Source organism: Lucilia cuprina, chromosome 2 (genome assembly GCF_022045245.1).
Source record: "Lucilia cuprina isolate Lc7/37 chromosome 2, ASM2204524v1, whole genome shotgun sequence".
NCBI classification, from domain to species: Eukaryota; Metazoa; Arthropoda; class Insecta; order Diptera; family Calliphoridae; genus Lucilia; species Lucilia cuprina.
Window position 1 is genome coordinate 51,717,697 of NC_060950.1, and position 22,552 is coordinate 51,740,248.

The 22,552-nt window shown below is 30.8% G+C and overlaps 2 protein-coding genes across 5 annotated transcripts in view; one reads left to right on the plus strand and one right to left on the minus strand.

Annotated features, from left to right (window-relative positions):
• Nucleotides 1-11,576, plus strand: part of LOC111675069 (ephrin type-B receptor 1-B) — a 65,384-nt gene extending 53,808 nt beyond the window's left edge. For all 4 annotated transcript variants that reach the window (XM_046945792.1, XM_046945803.1, XM_046945795.1 and 1 more), the window contains 5 exons: nucleotides 1,225-1,320; nucleotides 8,967-9,337; nucleotides 9,955-10,101; nucleotides 10,159-10,488; nucleotides 10,614-11,576. In XM_046945792.1, the coding sequence (XP_046801748.1) occupies nucleotides 1,225-1,320; nucleotides 8,967-9,337; nucleotides 9,955-10,101; nucleotides 10,159-10,488; nucleotides 10,614-10,718 (1,049 nt within the window). In that variant the 3' untranslated portion in view covers nucleotides 10,719-11,576. The remainder of the gene's footprint in view (nucleotides 1-1,224; nucleotides 1,321-8,966; nucleotides 9,338-9,954; nucleotides 10,102-10,158; nucleotides 10,489-10,613) is intronic.
• A 2,329-nt stretch (nucleotides 11,577-13,905) lies between these two features.
• LOC124420954 (dihydrolipoyllysine-residue acetyltransferase component of pyruvate dehydrogenase complex-like) lies at nucleotides 13,906-21,672 on the minus strand. The gene is made up of 3 exons (XM_046955446.1): nucleotides 21,637-21,672; nucleotides 15,344-15,818; nucleotides 13,906-13,923 (listed from the first exon to the last, which is right to left on the minus strand). The coding sequence occupies exons 2-3, from the start codon at nucleotides 15,812-15,814 to the stop codon at nucleotides 13,906-13,908; spliced, it is 489 nt and encodes a 162-aa protein (XP_046811402.1). The 5' UTR covers nucleotides 15,815-15,818; nucleotides 21,637-21,672.
• Between the last annotated feature and the right edge of the window lie 880 nt (nucleotides 21,673-22,552).

A 22,552-nucleotide genomic window follows, 5' to 3' on the forward strand; every position in this document is an offset into this window, starting at 1 on the left:
TTGTTTTTTTTTTTTTTTGTTTGTTATTTATTATGATTGATCTCGTTTCCTTATTTTTGTATTTATTACTTATTTATATTTATTTATTATTATTAATCATAATATCTAAGCTTTTCGCTTTGTTTTTTTATACCCTTCACCTTCGTAAGAAGGGTATATATAAGTTTGTCATTTCGTTTGTAATTGCTATAATATAATTTTCCGACTCTATAAAGTAGATATATTCTGGATCCTTATAGCGGAGTCGATTAAGCCATGTCCTTCTGTCTGTCTGGATGTTTGTTGAAATCAGTTTTTAGAGGGCTCCAAATATCGGCGAGATCCGAATCTTAAATAATTCTGTTAGACATGCTTTCGGGGAGATCGCTATTTAAAATCAGCAAAATTGGAGATATGAGCAAAAATCCGAGACAACCTCTGAAAATTTCATCAAAAACAGATTTTTTATTCATGCTCAAACATAAATTGCAAAAAACAAAAACAAAAAACATAATCATCATAACATGAATCCAATGTAATCGGTTTTATGTCCAATTTCAAATTTAATGCTTAGTTTTTTTTTCATCCCTTCATAATTTTTCATATATTTTTGTTTACTTTTTAGTACAAAAATGTTTCTCAAGTTCTATGAAAAAGTTAAACATACTTAAACTTCTGTTTCATTTTGTTTGAAAAATTTGTTTATTTTATATAAATGTTTAAAAGAAAAATTATTAATGGAAATGTATACATATTATATTAAAAATTATTAGAAAATTAAGAATTTTTAAACATCTAATATTGGGGCAGCAAGATAATTAAAAATAATTGGTAGCATTGGGAAACCCCCATGAAATGTTGCTAGCATTGTAAATTCGGCTTAATTGAATAAATAATATATTAAAAAATAAAATAGTTTTTAAAAACGAAAAAAATGATAAACTAAAGCGAAAACATCAAAATATGCCCTAAAAAGGTAAAAACTCAAGAATATGACCAAAATGTGTTCCAAAAGTCAAATCTTAAAACTTTTGGCTTTTTTATTGAAATAATACATGTAAGTTTATTCATTCGTCTTAGCCATTGTAAGCTATGCCATTTTTGTAGTCTTTTAAAAACATATAAGAAAAGTAATTAGTCCTTGTTCTAAAGTGAAAATCAATATTTATAAAGCAAACCTTATATAACAATTGAAAAATTGTTAATACTATTAATAATTTGTATGTATTTATGAAATATTTTTAGGTGGAGGCGAATTTGGAGATGTATGCCGTGGTCGCTTAAAAATACCACCAAATTTTGTACAAGATATTGATGTGGCAATCAAAACGCTTAAACCAGGTATATTATATCATGTTTTAAACCTATTTTTAACTATACATTGTAAAATATTGATAAAAATTTGCTTGGCCAATATTTTTTTAGTTAATACAATTTTATAAATAAGCCCACTGGGTCTAATATTTTGTCTAAATGGTTTAAAATAAAAACAAATAGAAAAGTAAAGCCAGGCATGGACCATATGATACCCTACACCATTGAGTATGTTAAAAATGTGTATTTTTTTAATGATAAAGCATTTAGGTTGTTTGCCTTAATTGAAAAAAGTGATTTTCTAAAAGAAGGTTTATATGTGGGCAAGGGTAAATATGGGCCTATCTTTATAATTATTGGTACATGGCTATACGTTTACATTAGAGTTATGTATGCTGGATTTCATCGTGATACTAGTGAATTATCACCCTTCAAGTAATACTACTTTTATTCTGCTTTCATTAAGTCTTATCATAAGCCTGTTATTGTTATTCTTGTGCATATTGTATGTTAATTTTCCTTATGTTGTTGAATAAGAATTTATTAATTGCTTCCCCCTCCATAATCCTTAAATAACTCTTTTATAGCTATTTCCAATGGTTGCAAAGTTTTCCATTGATTTTCAAAAGCTTCGATTTCTTTTAGGGTTGTTATTCGAATAAATCGAATAAATTCGATTAATCGAGGAAATATTTTGTTTTTCTTTGAACAAATAAAAAATTTCTAATTTAGAATAAAGAATAATTCGAAAAATGTTTGTCGAGTAATCGAATGTTTGAATAAAATTTTAATTTTACCTTTTAACCATATTTCATTATTGTTTGTGAACAAAAAATACACGAATACTAAATCAAAAGATCTGTTATAATTAAAACAAATCTTCTACTATTTTATGCAATTTATAAAAATGTATATTTTGCAATGTTAAACGTAGAATGCTTCCTGTTTTAGAAGTGATTCTATTGATTTATTAATGCTTACAATAATTGAAATAGATAGCTCTTAAAAACCTGTTCATGTAGAATTTAGTTGCTATACTGCTATTTTTAAGCGAGCTATGTACGTTAAAGTCATTTTCTGACTAGATCTTTATACGGGAGGTAGGATCGATTATTGACTGATCCTCATTATATTTAAAAAAACATTTTGGTTTCTTAAAAAATTTTACATTTCGAATTTCTTTGCCATCCGCGCTTTTTATAGCCAGTTATATGCATTATAATAATTTCCTGAAGGACACCTTATATTGGTGCTAGGTTAAATCGTAGACAGATTTTGCCGATTTTCAATACCAAATATAATACAAAATTTCAACTCCCTATCTTGTCCTATCGTGTTTTCATCAGACAGACAGGCGGATGGAAGGCTTGATAGAAAACAAAAGCAGAAACGTATAAAAAATTTTTTAGTGCGATTGATTTTAATTCATTTTTTATTGTTTTTAATTTCTATTATTTGAAGGTACTTTTTTGTATTTTGTATTAATACAAAGTATTATTTGAAAATGTATTGTAGTTTGAAAAACTAAAACATTTTGTAGTTTGAAATATATTAAGCTTTTAATAATTTTTTAAAATCTATTTCTTTACAAAATACACAATTAACCTATAGTTTTTTTTTTGGATTTTTATTTTACATCATAATATTGAAAATAAACCAAAACAAGGTTTCATAACACCGTCCGACACTCAAAATTAGACATGAAACTATAAATTTAATGGAGAAAAAGTCCGTTTATAGTTTTTCATTTCGTAATCCAGTATTCTTTTTAAAGAACTTCAAAATTTTATAAAGTGCATTTTTAAAAAATATTTTAAAATATTTGTACTAATCAAACAATGCCAAATTTGATGTCAAGCAAACAAGTGTTATTTTTATTTTATTCTGTCAGGGTCAAAGGATGTAAAAAATGCCTTTAATTTTTTTAAATAATATTGAAAACCTGAATAGATATTAAGGGATAAACATTTTAAAAGACATATTTGGCTTCTTATTATCCTGACTCTTCTTGTTCAATTGACATCAAATTTGATATTTGATCAGTAGAAGTGTTTCAAAATATTTTTTGAAAATTGTACTTTTTAAAACTTTGAAATGAAAAAATGAAAGGTCACGAAATGCAAAACAAAAAAAAATAAATTTATAGTTTTAGACGTATATCATCCGGTTTGTGTCTAACAAATTTTTTCTCTTTTTGACGGTGTAATACATGAATGAAAATCGTTCAATACAGTTAGACAACAAATTTGATTTTTTAAGACAATGAATCACCGATATTATTACAAAGTATTGTAATGTAAAACCTCCTTTAGAATTTATAAAAAACGACTTTTTGAGAAACCGGTTTGTCGGTTAACCAAAAATTGTCTATTTGTGCAAAATGTGCAAAATTGCATCAAATCATCTAGAAAATTGCTGGAGAAATTTAAACCTATTTAAATAGAAACTGACAAGAACCTGCAGAAAGTTTGTTCAACGTACAGCAGTCCGGCTGAAGAACGATTTTCTCTGGTCTAAAGGCAAAAACGGGTTCGCTCTTAAAAATATCGTTGTGTAAAAATAATTGAACAGCTAACCTAATTTCAGAAATCTGAATTCCATTGTATTCTTTAACAATAAATAATATATTTTTTTTACTTTTCCGATTCAAAAATTATTTTAACGATTTTGCCGATTTTTACGACAAATTTTGACGATTTTATACCAGTTTTATCTAACAACAGTGATTATTATGCATTTCATAATAATGTAATTTCTTAAACAACCTACTTTGTTGAATGCTTTCAAGCAACTAAATAACACTTTAGTATTTTGTATACTCTTGTTGAGAGCGAAAATCTTCATATACAGAATACTATGATCAGCGATAAAAATTAACATAATTAACGTTTATATACCAACACATCCTTCAAATTTTATGAGGATCGGTAAACATTTTTTAGACAATTGTTCTTCATTATTGAATTGCTTAAATGCATTGGAATTAAAGAAATATTCAAACCAAAAGATTCTTTATATCTGCATTTAATAAGCATAAAATATTTTAAACATTTATGCAAAAGTTTAACATTATATTCATAAACAAGAATAATTATATTAACATTCTTATATAAATGTCAAAATGTTTTAAGAAATACCAATCGTTTAGTACTTGTTGCTTTTGAGAGTATTCGTTGATATTTGCAGAAGACAAGCAATATAAGTATCAATTTTCGTTACGCTCATATGTTTTGAATAGTGCGGTGCATTGCTGTATTATATTAGCGCATATTGTCATTTCAAGGCTCGTTTTATGCGATTGTATTTATAATCCAAAAAATAAGCATTGAAGCCGTTCTCTGTTTCACATTGAAATCTACTGAGAAATTTAAAATAGGTTAAGATTGAACTAGATTACTGACGTAAAGGCACAGGGTATACAGAGACGTCACGAGCAAAATTATTTCCCCTCTTCTCTGCATTAATGTAAGCAAACCCGTTTTTACCCATATCTTAAGATATTGGAGGTGTTTCGCAATATTTATTTATATTTTATTAAATTATTCGAATGTAAACTTTTATTCGTTCGAATTCGAATAATTTTTAAAATTTAGTCAACTACTCCAATAAAAAAAATGTGAGTTTTAGTTCGAATCTTTTTTAACACGAATAATTATCAACCCTAATTTCTATATCTGTGTTTAACATCGTATATTAACTTTAACTCTCTTTACTTCAAGGTTTTTAACAAAATATGGGAGCCTTTGTTGTTTTTCATTCGATTTATTGAAAATCTTTACATATTTGCGTAATTTTGCTACAACATCTCCTACTTTGGAACAGACATTAGATGAAGCATCTATGTTAATGCCAATTTCAAATTCTTCCTCGCTGGTTTTTCCCGTCATCTTCTAAAATTTTTATTTTCGCTGTCATCAATTTCCTCAGTAGAACCTTTTTTATAGTAGATAACATCTACTACGCACAAATGGATGACATGATTCATGCAGTAGTGTAACTCCCGCAAAATATTTGTACCATATTTTTTCAATGCCGCAGCTCCGTCATGAGTTGAAGCGACGACATCAGTTTGAAGTATAAAGTTAAATTCATCCAGTTTTGTTTTACTTAATATTCAATATTTACCGCGTACCACGAATTTTAATTTCCTCCAAACCCAAGTTAAATACTTTATGTGTACGTTTTGTAGAAATATATGAGACGTAAATATATTTTATATTTGAGTTGTCACTCCACTCATCAACTACTATTGAAAATCTCCCATTTTATTCTTTAATTAGCTTAATTTTTTAGTTTTATAAAACTGTTAAATTGAACTCCAAATTGTATTTTCACTTTCTACCATTTTAAGACCTTTCATTTTTAAATAATCTATTATTATTTTCGATTTTTTTACGGCTTTACCGACATACCATCTTTCGAAACGCGTTTAGCAAAAATTTTAGCGATTTATTTTTTTTCTTGATTTTGACCGGCAACTTAGTAAATTGAATTTTGATGTTGTCGTCGTATTACCTTTCAACAGAATCACTAAAAAAGAGCATTTTTCGTTTAGAGCGGCACAATTCACCAAACATGTCATTGACAAATGCACTATTTTTTACAACAATATTATTCTCTTAAAAAATAAATATTTTATTGCAACAACACTATTTATTTTCAGCAATTATTTATTTTTGAACAGACAGCAGGACATAGCTTATTGACTTACAATTTGATAAGGATACACATACTTACACATACATTGTTCAATATTTATTGTTTTTACACGCGAATGTGTAAAATGATATGCTAAATAATGTAATGCCAAATATGATGACCATAAATAATTGGCTCAAAATGAATAAACTAAAACTAAATGAAAGTAAACTAAAAATAAACATGGACAATAACTTAAACTTAGAAATGTATAATACAATAATTGAAATAGTAGACTATATAAAATACTTAGGTCTTATAATTGATAAAAATATGAACTTTAAAGTCCACGTAAAATACATGTGCAAAAAGATTGGAAAAATTGGTTCTTTAGGAGAATAAGAAATATAATTTCAACTATAACTGCAATAAACATTTACAATACAATGATAAAACCACAGTCCACGATTTAGACTGCACAAAGCTACGAGAAATAAAATGAAGAAAGTCCTATTCTACAAAGGACTGCAAGTGTTTAATCTGCTACCAACGGAGACTAAGAATTACCAAAAATTTTAATATATTTAAAAGAAATTGTGTAAATTTTGTGAAAAATAATACATATCAGAGTTTTTAATAATGTTAAATTTATATTAAAGTAAATCGAAATGTAATATAGCTTTAAAGATAAAGTATTTGAAATAATAATAAATAAATCAAATCAATCATTTGCTAATATTCAAATAAAAATCTTGATTCGAAACCCACGATAAAAATATTGTAATGTATTGATACCAAAATAGGAATCAATGTGATTTTCAGAGAAGGTCCTATTAGGTTTTCTTGTACCAATGTTCGTCTAAATTTTCAGCTCAAATGGAAAGTGTCTTCTAACTTGTTTTTATACACTACGCCACTTTAGTGGGGAGGATATATTGGGTTTGTGCTGGTGTTTGTAACATACAAAAATATTCAGACGGACGGACATAGCTTAGTCCATTCGTCGAATTGGCTATCCATGTAAATCTTGTGCGCAAGGTACAGCTCGCAATTTTCAAGATAATTGGATTAAATTTGGCACATACGCTTTTTTTGGCCCAAGGACGAAGCCTATTAAAAATGGTTAATCGGTCCATTATATTTTGTTTTTTAAAAAGTAATTTTTGAATTTTCTATAATATTCAACCTAGAAATATGAATGTAGAGCCCGGATAGGGCAAAAACACATAAAACTTGTTGGTACTCTTTTGTTTTTCAAAAGGTACGTTTTGAATTTTCAATAATATTCAACATATAAACATAAAATGAAGTATGTGCTGTCGGAAGTAGGTGATAACCCATACTTTTTTTATTGTTTTTCAAAAGGTATTTTTTAAATTTTCTATAATATTAAACCTAGAAATATGAAATAAAGTATGTGGAGTCGGAATTATTATATAGAACCCATAAAAGGGAACTTTTTGGTACTTTTTCGTTTTTCAAATTATTATAATTATTATGACTATGATAAAAGAGATTTTCATATCATTATTTAAAACTTATTTTATTTTTGTATTTCTGAATAAAGGCATAATACTTACAAACATCTAATAGAAACAAACAATTTAGTACTAAAAATTTAAATTTTCTGCAATCAGTAAGCAGAGAAATATTTTAAAATAGCGGTTCACAAAAAGAGAAATACCTAAGTAATAAAAACCATTTTTTGGTTAACTTATCTAAAATTGGTAAATTTAGGGAGCCAATATATATGTTGTTGTTTTTAAAATGTAATATTTTTTAGATTGCTAGACAAAGTTCGTTCTAATATTATTTTATTTAATGGAACATAATACTAAAAAAGTGCGTTTGTCAGAAAGAGAAATTTATATATACAATGTTATTTATTTATCACATTAACACTTTAGTGTTAATGTGATTATTTAAGATAAGACTAGAGGTAGGGGCGTGGCACCCATAATTAAATACAAAAGTTCGTTTATCTGGGAAACAAATACAACTAAATTCTTAAAATATCGTTTATCTTGGAAACTATCACAATTAGAATCTTAAAATTTTGCACGAATAACTTTAACATGCATGTAAACATTTTGGTTAATAAATTGGCGGACTACCCATGGGGGAAGCGGCACCACCCATAATTAAATGCAAAAATTCGTTTATCTGGGAAACAAATACAACTAAATTCTTAAAATATTGCACGAAGAACTCATTCATTTTAAAATTTTTAAGAAAAAAGAGCGGAGAAACTATTAGAACTAGAATCTTTAAATTTTACCATATGAATTAAATAGAAAAAATCGTATATCTAAGAAACTATTAGAGCTAGAATCTTCAAATTTTACATGAATAACTTACATAAACTGACAATTATGTGAACATTTAGGAAATAACGAGCAGACGGGCGCTCGTTTATCTTACAGTTAGAATCTTAAAATTTTAAACATTTAGGTAAGAAATTGGTGGACTGCCCATGAGGGAAACGACACCTCCTATATTAATTAAATACAAAAATTCGTTTATCTGGGAAACTAATACAACTAAATTCTTATAATATTGCACCTACGAGATGCAATATTCATCTCAACATTTTTAAGAAAAAAAGAATTTTTAAAATCGTTAAGTTGATTTTTTATTTATACAAGAGGGTAAAACAAAAAATATTGTATAATCCAAGGTATTAGAATAAGAGTTATTTTTAAAGAATAAAAGTATGTATTAAATTATAGCATTATATAATTTAATACATATGTATTATTTTAGAATTTAAATGAAATATATTGTCATCAAATGAAATTATAATAAACCTTTAAAAAAAATTTATAATTTTGTAACTAAATAAATAACACACCGGGTATTAGCTAGTATAAAAATAAATGACATTGTGTACCATAATAAAAACAATTTGCAATACAACGCGTATTTTGTTTTCCCACCAAAATGTCGCACATATGATATTTATACACATCATGTTAAACATATAGATGTACATATCTAATAAATATGCTTATTACTATCAAATCTTTATATTTTAGGTTCATCGGAAAAGGCGAGATGCGACTTTTTAACGGAAGCCTCCATTATGGGACAGTTTGATCATCCGAATGTTATTTATTTACAAGGAGTTGTTACACGCTCAAATCCTGTTATGATTATAACTGAGTATATGGAAAATGGTAGTCTGGACACATTCTTACGCGTCAACGATGGAAAATTCCAAACATTACAATTAATAGTGATGTTGCGAGGAATTGCCAGCGGCATGGCTTATTTAAGTGACATGAATTATGTTCATCGTGATTTGGCCGCCCGTAACGTGCTCGTTAACTCTCAACTTATATGCAAGATTGCTGATTTTGGACTTTCGAGAGAAATTGAAAACGCAAGCGATGCGTATACCACGAGGGTAAGCTACAAATAGAACATTATAGTATACGCACAGTTGGGACGAACTACGAATTTAATTCTGTATAGCAAATAGCTTGACGAAAATTGGTTGCGTAAATTCGTCACATGGAACACAATAAACATTTACGCACTGCGAATTAATTTAAAATCCCCACTACTTCTTTTAATTTCGCGGAACTTTCTCGACAAATAAATAATATATTTTTTTATTTAATATACAAAATTGTATTTATTTATTTATTTAATTTAAAATCAATTTTTGTTTATTTACTGAACGGGGTGAATAATAACATTTAATATTGAATGAAAACAATTTTAATGAAAATTATATCAGTTTTATTTATTGCCATAAACATACGAAAAAAATTTATTTGAACAAAATGTAACTTTATTTAGAAGAAAAAAAATGAAATGAAATACGGTCACTCTAAACCAATTTATTCGTCGTTCGTCTGCGTATGAAAAAGAAATAAACCTATCGCACGGTTCGTTACGTACGACATATTACGTCATTCGCACTGATTGTATGTATTTTTCATATACTTTAGCGTGCTCTATATGACGAAAATTCGTCGAAATATATGTATATATCTACATTGATCTATGTTATTTCAGGGTGGAAAAATACCAGTACGTTGGACGGCACCTGAAGCTATAGCATTTAGAAAATTCACATCTGCGTCTGACGTTTGGTCATATGGTGTAGTTTTGTGGGAGGTAATGTCTTATGGAGAGCGTCCGTATTGGAATTGGTCGAATCAGGTAAGTAATACTTAAACATTATATAATACGTATATTCATAATAATTTAAATTTAAAGGATGTTATTAAAAGCATTGAAAAGGGATATCGTTTGCCAGCCCCAATGGATTGTCCGGAAGCATTGTATCAACTAATGTTGGATTGTTGGCAAAAACAGCGAACTCATCGTCCATCATTTGCAAGCATAGTTTCAACATTAGACAATTTAGCTAGACAACCTCAAGCGTTATTGACTACACGCAGTTCACCCGAAAATGACGGGACCCACATTATAGATGGCCAACGGGGACACAATATTTTTATAAGCACAGACATGTGGTTAGAAAATATAAAGATGTCTAGATATTCGCAGCATTTTAAAGAAGCTAATTTGGTGACAGCTCAACAGGTATTTAATTTTAGTAACTGTTAGTTTTCAACCTTTAAAAGGGAAACCTTTACCGATCTTTATACTTCATTTGTAATTCCATTCTACCTTACTTATATTTAATATATATTTTTATCCTTTTTTAGATCTCAAGATTAACTGCTCAACAATTATCGGATATGGGTATTACTTTAGTGGGACACCAAAAGAAAATTTTACATCAAGCCAGACAGTTAGACACCATAATTTAGCAATTTTATTAATAAAAGAATTAAAACCACTGTTAACACTATTTTGGCCAACTTACAACATTTTACCACGGTGCATTTAAAATAAACTTGAAATGTATTTTTATTATTTAATATTAACAGTAGGATTTATTTTTAAGGACCATTAAGTACTTCACAAACATATGTTACTCATACAGTGTTTTTATAATTTCGATACATTTTGTCATTTCGTTTAAAACGTATCGAAATAATCATAGAATAAAAGTTTATTTTACGCCATCTTGCCACGTTAGCTGATCATATTTTAAAAAATAAAAAAATTATAGATCGGTATATAATTATTGAAGAATTGTATTTTTACTTAGAGAAAAAAGTACACGGAATGAAAGTGAAACAATTCTAACATATTTTATAATTCGATTTTTTAATTGTACTTTACTCAGTCGTCTTCTAAGTAATACTCTTCGCTTTTGCCTTTTTTGTGATATTCATTTTTAGACCTCTATTGTTATACATTTGTACACACAAATCTAATATAGTGCATCTAGTAGGTGGTAAATATGCTTATGCCGAACCTGGCATTTTTAGTTTTGTATATATCATTTTGTTATAACTTTTTTTTTTAGAAATTATCATTCATCATCATATTCATAACAAATAGAGAAAACTTCTAAAATGACAATGTTTGGAATGTTTGCCTAAATAGTGTTAATATTGTATGTAAATATTATACATAATTTTTTATCAATAATTTTAAGATTTTTTTAAAGTGTGTAATAATAATTAAAACAAAGAAAAATATATAAGATTTGTAGTATTATAAACCAACATACAAACTTTATTGGTTGTATAAACTACAAAATCATCAAATGAAATTAATCAGAATGCTTAGTACGAAATTAATTATTATATAATTATTACTATTTTATTTATAATTATATGGTAAGTAGCCAAAAACATTGAAAATAACCTACAGTTCAGAAATCTTTATTTATCCAAAAAGTAAAACAATGCTAATTAGAATAAGTAGAAACTACAAAATCATCAAATGATATTAATCAGAATTAGTACTTAGTACGAAATTAATTATTACGTAATTATTACTACTTTTATTCATAATTAATAATATGGTAATTAGCCAACATTAAAATGACCAACAATTCAGAAATTTTTATTATCCAAAAAGTAAAACAATGCTAACTAAAACAAGTAAGAGTACTTTATTCGGCTGTGCCGAAAATAGTAAAACAATGCTAACTAAAACAAGTAAGAGTACTATATTCGGCTGTGCCGAATCTTATATACCCTTCACCATGATTACTTAATAAACATTCAGTACCAAAAAGTCCTCCTTTACAGGTTATTATTGTTATTACTTAATTAATTTCTAGATTCAATATTATAGGAAATACCTTTTGAAACCTTTCTCACCTAATTCCTACTCTACTTATTAAATTTCAAGTTCATTATTATAAAAATTTCAAAAAAAAAAAAATTACCAAAAATCCCTTTCTATAGGCTCTCTCATAATCTGGGCTCTGCATACCTATTTTCATGTCTCTTAGCTCAATATTATAGGAAATTCAAAAAGTACCTGTTAAAAAACAAAAAAGTATCAACAAATTTTCTTTTATGGGTTCTTACCATTTCCGGGCTCTACATACTTGATTTCATGTTTCTAGCCAATAACAACACCTAGTCACAAAGTATACAGAGGTGGCACCTTTGACGCTTAAAAAAGTCTAAAAACAGATATTATGTAGCTTTTGTCAAACTTGTGAATGAAGAGAAAAAAAATCTCAATTTTTGGTAAAAATTTCAGAGGTTGTCTCCAACTTTTGCTCATATTTCCGTTATTTATGGACCGATTTTGCTGATTTTAAATAGAGATCTCCCGAAAGCATGTATAAGAGAATTATGAAAATTTGTTTGGTTTTATAGAACTTAATCGGGTCGGAAAAAATAATTATGTAAATATATACATTAGAGTGATTCAAGCTTATATGAAGAGTTGGCTCGCCGCAGAGACAAAATAAATAATTTTAACAGCACTCAATTTGATTTATTTTCAATATTTATTTTTTATTAATTAATTGCTTAACCAAAAGCTTCAAGAAGAAACAGTAATACAAATTATGAGAGCGCTTTAAAATTTTATTGTGTTTTATGAAAGTTAAAAGCCAAAAAACTAAAATTTCCCTTTTCTTTTGCCATTTATCCCATGCAGTTTATCATTCCGTTTGTAATTTCTATAATATAATTTTCCGGCCCTATAAAATATATATTCTGGATTCTTATAGATAGCGGAGTCGATTAAGCCATGTCCGTCTGTCTGTCTGTTGAAATCAGATTTTAGAGGACCCCAGATATCGGCGAGATCCGAATCTTCGATAATTATATTAGACATGCTTTCGAGAAGATCGCTCTTTAAAATCAGCAAAATCGGTCTATAAATAACGGAGATATGAGCAAAAATCGAAGACAACCTCTGAAAATTTCATCAAAAAAGCCAAATTTTTTTCATGCTTTGTTAAAAAAGCAACAACAACACTGTGAATTGGATAAAGATGTACATGTGCGTGTGTAGATGTATTTGGTTTAATTCAGCTGTGTATTTTTTTATGTTTGGATGCTGTTGGCGTTATTGAGTTATGTATTTTCTTTCTGTAAATTCTGTTCGTATATTTTGATGTAAGTTGGTTTTATTGCGTTATTTTGTTTTTGTTTTTCTGTGTGTTTCGTTATGTGTGTATAGATGTCTGTTGTTTTAGATGCCTTGTGAATTTTGTTTTTTTTTTTTTATTTCGTTTAGCGTTGTTGTAGTTAATTTTGTTTTTCTTTTGGTTCAGTAATAATGTAGACGGGAAAAATTTAAAATTTTTAAAGCTAATATGTTTACCGCCTTATGCAAAAACTATTATTAAGTTAACAATGGTTGTTAAAACCTGTTTTTATATGGAGAAAATGTGCAGTAAACCATTGTTAACTTTAATAATCGTTTTTGCATAAGGCCCTTAAAATACACTATGGTATATATAAGATTCGGCACAGCCGAATATAGCACTCTTACTTGTTATACTTATAAATGTGTATATACAGTGTCTCACATAAGTATTCGAATTAGGTTGTACTTTGAAAAGAAACATAATTTAAAAATATTTTTGTGTGTGAAATGAATAATTAAATTTGTTATATTGTCTAGAAAGTCCTAAGGTGTAATATCACACTTAAAATTTGGAAAAATTACATTTACATCAATTGATTAACCTTTTTTTAAAAAAAGTCAATAAAATTGGCTCACAAAAGTATTCGAATTTTTCCTGTATTTCATATATGACCATATTATACGTAACACAAAAATTATAATCGAGTGTTTTTTTGCTTAAAATTGTGTTAAGGGCTTACTGTTTGTGTGTGTGCAAAAAAAAGAAATAAAAAGACAAGAAAAAGTTATGTTTTTTCAATAAAAAGTTTATTTATTAAATTTATAATTACCTTAAAGATTCTCAATAGGGGTTGTGCACTAAACCAAGTGGTCGTAATGGCGTTCACTTAACAAGTGTTTTAAAAACAAAAAAAACTATGCAACTAGTTGCGAATTACTTTATACCGTTAGCGGTTTTACTAGTTAGAATTTATCTCTACACTTTTTCAAAGATGAAAAAAGAAGTAGTTAGATAAATCCTAACGTAGTATAAAGGGAATAGAAAATAGGGTTTCAAATTAATTTCTAAAATGAACATTGCCGGCCACATTGCAACGACGAAGTTAGATGCAACAACAAATGAGAAATAAAGGTTAATAAATCTAGGATAAACTTATACATATATACATTTTTTCCATTATTATATATCTATTTATATTATGTTTTCTTTTAAATTTTTTTTCTCATAATTATTATTTTTTCAAATTTTAAAATTATCGACGAAAGGTCAAAGGACCTGCTTAGATTTTTAAGAAGTCTCTCGACTTTCCCCATAGAACCGAAGTCCCACAGGAGGATTTTTAAGAAGTCTCTCGACTTTCCCCATAGAACCAAAGTCCCACAGGCGGATTTTTAAGAAGTCTCTCGACTTTCCCCATAGAACCGAAGTCCAACAGGAGGATTTTTCAGAAGTCTCTCGACTTTCCCCATTCCCCATAGAACCGAAGTCCCACAGGTGGATTTTTTTAGTCTCTCGACTGTACCCATGAATAATATTCACAGGTCAATTTTAATATTATTTTTATTTTCTCAATATGGGGATTGGCCGGAAATGACCCATCCAAATAAAGTGTATTGAGCAAGTGGAATACCCGGGCTAGAATGTATTTTTCCTTTGATAATGGAAGCACTTAGTTCTGGCCCTAAAACCAACGCGACCTGTCCCGACTGATTAAATGTGGGATCAGCTAGCTGAATCCCGTAAAATAATGTTAAAATATCGTTGGAAATATTTTCCGGTGGGGTTCGTATACCGACCATTTTCCTCACTGTTGCAGATAACGTTATTTGAGGATGAGGCGCGACATATATTAACGTCGTTCGCAGACGAGACAGGCAGCCTAAGCTGCTGGACTAGGGACTCACAAACATATGACATCGGACAACACAGGTCTAAAACCGCTCGGACTAAAATTCGACGGTTACCTATCAACAAATTTACCTTTAAGGTCGGAGACAGGTTAAAAGAATGTCTTAATGGCGATAAACATATGTAGCAATGTCGATGTAAAATTACGAATCGAAGCCTATTTTCGTGAGGCAACTTCCGGAAACTAGCGCACCTATACAGCGGGTGTCTTCCTCTACACTGTTTACATACATTCGAGCTCGAGGATTCCACATTTGATGCCTTTGCGGGCGTGGGAGCTGCTGCCAGGTCTGGATCTGTAGATCCAGAAGACTTCTCAACCGAAGCGACCTTTAAGGCAAGCAACTCTGATGCTGACTCAGATACCAAAGTAGGGGTTGGAGATGGTGTTGGAGCAGAAACTGGATCCGGTATTGTAGCAGGGGCTGGAACAGGGGCTGGATCAGCTACTGTAGCCACCTTAGATCCTTGGTCCTCTACCTCCATTACTTCCTTGTCGGAGTCTAAGAACGCATCTTCCATTGCAATGGTTAAAGCGTCCATGGTACTAGGAACAAGGAAAATTATTTAATATTAATTTTATAAAGTTTCATTAATCAAAACAACTAATTTTGTGATTGGTCGCTTTATTATGCCATTTTCTGTTCGTATGTCAGCCACGCGAACGTGTTCATAACTTCCCGGATAAGTTTTAACGACTCTACCAAGTTTCCAGGAAGTCGGAGACATTTGTTCATTTTTTATAACTACTAAGTCACCTACAGCTATGTCTCGTTCAGGGTATTTCCATTTATATCTTTTATGAAGATTTGAAAGATATTCTTCCTTCCATCGTTTGCAGAAATGATGGGTGAGAGCTTTATCTTTCATTTATCTATTTATGAGACTGATTGGAGATTCGTAAATAGAAGGCTCCGGTGGAGCAAGGATGGGTGACCCAATCAAAAAATGACCAGGCGTAAGAGCTACTGGCTCATTCGGATCATCACTCATAGGACACAACGGTCTCGAATTGAGACAAGCCTCAATTCTTGCGAGAACCGTCGATAATTCCTCAAAGGTATATTTCACGGACTTAGCTTCTTTGCGGAAATGAAGTTTAAAACTTCGAACTCCCGCTTCCCATAAGCCTCCCATATGAGGAGCGCCCGCTGGAATAAATCGCCATGTAAGTCCATTAATACCGTAAGTGAAACACATCCTTGCACGACTTTCTGACAAAAATGTTATAAAATCCCTTTCTAATTCACGAGAAGCTCCCACAAAGTTCGTCCCGTTGTCGGAAAACATAGTAGTGGGACAACCTCGTCTCGATATAAATCGATTAAAAGCAGCCAGAATCTATCAGTTGATAAATCTGATGTGACTTCCAAATGAATGGCTTTAGTCGCAAAACAGACAAAAATACAAACGTAGGCCTTTAAAGTTTGACACGATCTACTATTTAAGTTTCTTATGTCAAAAGGCCCAGCAAAGTCGACTCCAGTTGTCGTAAATGGTCGGCCTATCTGAGTTCGTTCGGGGGGTAATGCTGCCATTATTTGGGTACAGGTGCGCTTACGGTCAAGAATACACCGTTTGCACCGATTAATGACAGCTCGAACTAGTGTTTTTAGTCGAGGTACCCAATATTCGATCCTTAAGATCCTGAGCATTAACTGATTTCCACCGTGGATAGAAATCGTATGTACGAACTCAATCAAAAGACGGGTAAAGCGACATGAATATGGCAACAATATGGGATGCCGTTCGGTATAGACTAACGAAGGTGATTTTGTCAAACGACCATTAAGTCTCATAACACCCTCATTATCCAGAAATGGATTCAAAGTCAATAAAGGACTTTTCGAAGATAGTGGTCTTTTATCCAAAAGACATTGGTATTCTTCGACAAAATTTACTTTTTGAGCCAAAACTGCCAATCGCAGTTTTACTCTCTTAACCTCAATGTTTGTCACAATAGTAGTCTCAAAGGAATTTCGATTCCTATGAGCCGGGTGAGTATTATAGAAAAATCTAAATACTTAGGCTAACACTCGAATTGCCCTATCAAGAGAAGAAAATCTCTCAAGAATGTCTTCATAATTCGAAAAAAATGAAGCATGAGATTTTACTGCACGAGCCTTTAAGTCCGTATCTAATAAAGACAAATTTCCTAGATTCCAGGTAGAGCTTTTTTCCCGAAGCCAATTTGGACCATGCCACCACAGATTGTTCTGTCTTAAATCCGAGGGTGACATACCCCGACTTCCCAAGTCTGCTGGGTTGTCGTCAGATTTGACATGGTGCCAATTATGTCTTCCGACCACTTCCTGAATTTTACAAACTCTGTTGGCTACAAAGGTTGCCCATGAACAAGGGTCCTTTTTCAGCCAAGAAAGGACGATTGTAGAATCAGTCCAACAATATATTTGACATAATGGGATGTCAATTTCATATTATACGGATTTTAAAAGATCCGTCGCAAGAACTGCACCACAGAGTTCAAGTCGTGGTAGAGAAATTGATTTGATGGGAGCTACTTTTGTTTTAGCAGTTAACAAATGGGTATAAATTTCGCCATTAGGTCTTGCGACTCTAGCATAAATTACCCCTGCATATGCTTTTTCAGATGCATCTGAAAAGACATGAAGCTCCACTGTAGAATTAGGTATATAATTAACCCATCTAGGAACCTGGATGTCGTTTACTTCATGATATAAAGTAGCAAATTTTTGCCATTCGGCTTCAGTAGCGGGCTTGAGGGCTGCGTCCCAATCTATCTGGTCTTGACAAACCTTCTGCATTATCATCTTAGCGACAATAATGACTGGTCCTAACCATCCAACAGGGTCAAATAATCTAGCTATTATAGATAGTACCTTTCTTTTTGTGTGACTTGATCGCATCGAAATACGATCCACATTAAAATAAAACGAGTCAGAATGAGCATTCCACTGTAACCCAAGAGTTTTTGAGCTACTTGACTCAATAAATGTCAATAGTTTGGCATCTACTAAATGCTCAACGGGTATACCAGATAAGATGGATTTCTCATTCGAAGTCCATTTCCTAAGAACAAACCCTGCTGAAGCTAAAGCCGCTATAAGTTGATCTCGAGCGATCAAAGCGGTTGGGATCTCGTGAGTCCCAGTTAATACGTCATCGACGTACATACATTTCCGAAGTATTTACGCCGCTAGAGGGTACTCAGCTTCGGTATCTTCAGCTAATTGTACCAAGGTACGGATGGCAAGATAAGGTGCACAATTTACACCGAAGGTTACAGTCTGTAACTCATACTCTTGAATTTCCTTCGAAGGAGAATCACGAAACAAAATTCGTTGAAATGGAGTATGAGAACTAACAAGTCTAATCTGTCTATATATTTGTGTTATATCACAATTAAACACAAACCTAAAAAAGCGCCAACGTAAAATCAGGAGAACGAGATCTGCCTGTAATGTGGGTCCCACAAATAAACAATCGTTAAGACTGTTGCCGTTAGACGTTTTATTCGACGCATTGAAAACCACACGTAATTTTGTAGTTTTTCTATCCAATTTAATAACAGGATGATGAGGCAGGTAGCAAGAAGAAGAAGAGTCTTTCACTGGACGCATATGGTCTAAAGTTAAATATTCCCTAACGACGTCATCATACATATTCTTGATGACAGGATTTCTCAAGAGAGAGGATTCTGTCCGTATAAATTGCGCCCTAACATTCTGTTTAGACTGACCTAAAGTTAACGTCCCGGGAAATTCAGGTTTAAATGGTAATGTTACTACATATTTACCAGTAGAATCCCTACGAGTAGTTTTCTTATAATAGTCCTCACACATACGATCATGTGCTGACATAAGTTTCCGTTTAGGAGGTTCCTCTATTTCCCAAAATCTAAGTAAGGTACTATTTATACTATCTTCTTCAGAAGAATGGAAGACTAAGGAACTGGACCAGTAATAATCCAGCCGAAAATAGTTTTCTGAGCCACTAATGTCCCTAAAACCTTTCTAACTGAACCCATTATAATTCGTGGATATAAATCTGCCCCTAAGAGTAGATCTACTGGTTTAGAATCAAATAAGTTAGTATCTGCCAAACGTATATTTGGCAAATCATTTCGATACTCATTCGATATAATAAATGAGGGTAAATTACCAGAGATCGTTGGCAAAACGAGAGCTACTCTACTCAAAACAATTGAAGAGTCCAAGGGCGTGCCAATATAAACGGAACACGATTTCCTTGATATTACAGAATTCGCCTGGTTGATACCAGATATTTGAGCATTCGTCGATTGCGTCAAAATTTTTAAACGATTCTGTACTCTTTCGGAAATAAACGATGTTTCCGAAGCAGGGTCAATGAGAGCACGAGCTGGGTACGTCATACCCTGGTGATGAATATTCACCATCGCTGTTCCTAACAATACTGTATGGTTTTGCGAAGTATAAAACGCCTGTCTATTAATAGGAGCTGAAGTGCTAGAGCTGTTAGATGTTGCTACTTGAGAAGAAACTGTGGGTATAGATAGAGCAGCTTGTGATAAAGCACTTGTGCTCGGACCCGAATTAGAAGTTCTAGAACTTCCATTTGAATCTTCTGAAGTAGGCACATTTCTATGTAACATAGTATTGTGCTTCTTTTTACAAATAGAACAACAATGCAGACTCTTACAATCTTTCACTTCATGATTTCGTGACAAACAATTAATGCAATAGTGATGTTTCTTAATACTCGAGAATCTGTCCATTACCGAAAGTTTTTTAAATCTCTTACAATCTCGTAGAAAATGGCTTTGATTCTTACATAAAATGCAAGAAAGAGAAGAAGATGAAGTGGCATGGTGCGCCTTCACCTTTGGAGTCGATAATTTTTTCGATTGTGGGACTTCCCTAATGTCTCGTAGACATTCTAAGGTCTGAATTCTTTCTGTCAGAAATGCATCCAGATCTTTCCAAACAGACAATACGAATTTGTCTTTTATACTTTGTTCCCATAAGGTAATAGAGTTATCGGGTAGTCGTTGAACACAAATGAAAACAATTATCAAATCCCAATTTTCTGTCGAAACATTATATATTGATAAGGCCGAAAGACAACTGTTTATACCTCTTTGTATGGTCTTGAGACCTTCAGAAGTTTCCTTTTCAATAATAGGAAGATTAAAAAGAGATTTAAGTTGGTTGTTAACCAACATACGTGGATTTTCGTAAGCAGCCCTAAGGCTATTCCACGCCATATCAAATCCTAAATGCGAAATAGGATATTTAGCTACTATTTCCTTTGCATCACCACTAGTCTTACGTATAAGATGACACATCCTTTCTATGTTGGTAAGACGAGTATTATTTACGTATAAAACAGTAAATAGATCCCTAAAAGCGGGCCAAGAAAGATAATCTCCGTCAAAGGTTTAAACATCACGGCGGTACTACTAAACTATGGTGAGTTTCCGTATAGTTCTGACTAACTACTGGAGAATCACTAGTCTTTTGTGCTTGGGCATACGTATGCAATCGTTCTTTAATATTCGATAAACAGTTAACGAATGCATTATAAGTCGCCTGATATTTTGATGAGACGACATCTATATCATCAGGTTCTGTTGTGTCCGAAGTAGCTAAATAGTCCAAATATGTCTGATAGGTTGACTTAACCTCATTCATTAAAACCTTCAATTCATCGGAATGAACCTCTAAACTAAAAACAGTGAGTCTTTCTTCCCTAAGATTGTTCATATTAGCTTTAAAGCTTATGAGAGCATCAGAAGCTCTAATAAAGAGAGCTAGAGCAGGCACAGACATAGTTATTTTGATATAAAAGTGATTTAATAAATAAATTTAATAATTTAATTCAATTTAATTTTATCTTTGTTTAAAAGACTTCAATTTGTGACGATTTATTAGTACGTAACGTATTTAAATTTGCACAAAGAAATAAATAATTTAATAAAATTTTCAAATTTAAAACAAATTTTATTAAAAACTGTGAAAAAATATTTAAATAATAACCAAATTTTATATTAGTCAAACTGACCGACCGTAGGGTAACAACTCAAAACGGGAGAAGAAGCAGATAATTGTATGTATGTATATAAAGATTATGTACAAGGTACATAAACATAAAATTCCTTATTTATTTCACTTCTTCTTTGTTTTATTTGTTATTATATTTATTTTTATATTTTATTTGTTATTATTTAATTAATATTTTATCACACACGATTTTATTAAATTTATTTTTCGCACTTTCTTAAGAATTTTTTTAATTTTATTTTATCTTCACTATGTCTGTCTTTTTTCTTTTGTCTTTCTTTTATATTTATTCTTTTGTATGCACTTTTTTAATACTAACACTCAAATTCAAAGATTACGCACCTTATTAATCCAAAGTTTTTATTAATGTTGGTGGTTGAAATGATGGTGGTTTTTTCTTTTGAAGAAAAGATGGCGATCTTAAGAAAAAACAAAAACAAGATAATTAATTTGAGTGCTTCAAATAATCCGGCTTCAAAAATCCGGCTCGATCGGACCAAATGTTTGTGTGTGTGCAAAAAAAAGAAATAAAAGAACAAGAAAAAGTTATGTTTTTTCAATAAAAAGTTTATTTATTAAATTTATAATTACCTTAAAGATTCTCAATAGGGGTTGTGCACTAAACCAAGTGGTCGTAATGGCGTTCACTTAACAAGTGTTTTAAAAACAAAAAAAACTATGCAACTAGTTGCGAATTACTTTATACCGTTAGCGGTTTTACTAGTTAGAATTTATCTCTACACTTTTTCAAAGATGAAAAAAGAAGTAGTTAGATAAATCCTAACGTAGTATAAAGGGAATAGAAAATAGGGTTTCAAATTAATTTCTAAAAAGGACACTTACTATCAACTGAAATTGATTTGTTCCACAATTTTGGAGCATTTGTGCCATCATTTCATGTAATATCATTAAAATATTAGGATTTAATACGCCCCTTGAGGTATATAAAAATAATAATTATTGTTATAAGGATCTGTACTTAAAAGTTCCAAGTATTTTTGGTGCCTTTCTTCTGTTTCTAATTGAATTTTATTGATCTTAAGTCCCTTTTCGTACCACTAGGGTCGATATTTTCCGACAAAGTTGGCTAGTATACATTCATGTACATATTAGCACTAATATATTTTAAATTTTCAATACATTATATCGGTATACAATTCCAAACAATGCCTTTACAAAACGTCATCCTATACAGTAGATTTAATTTTTTACTATTCGTAACTTTCACGTATATGTTGCCCAATACAATTACACTGTA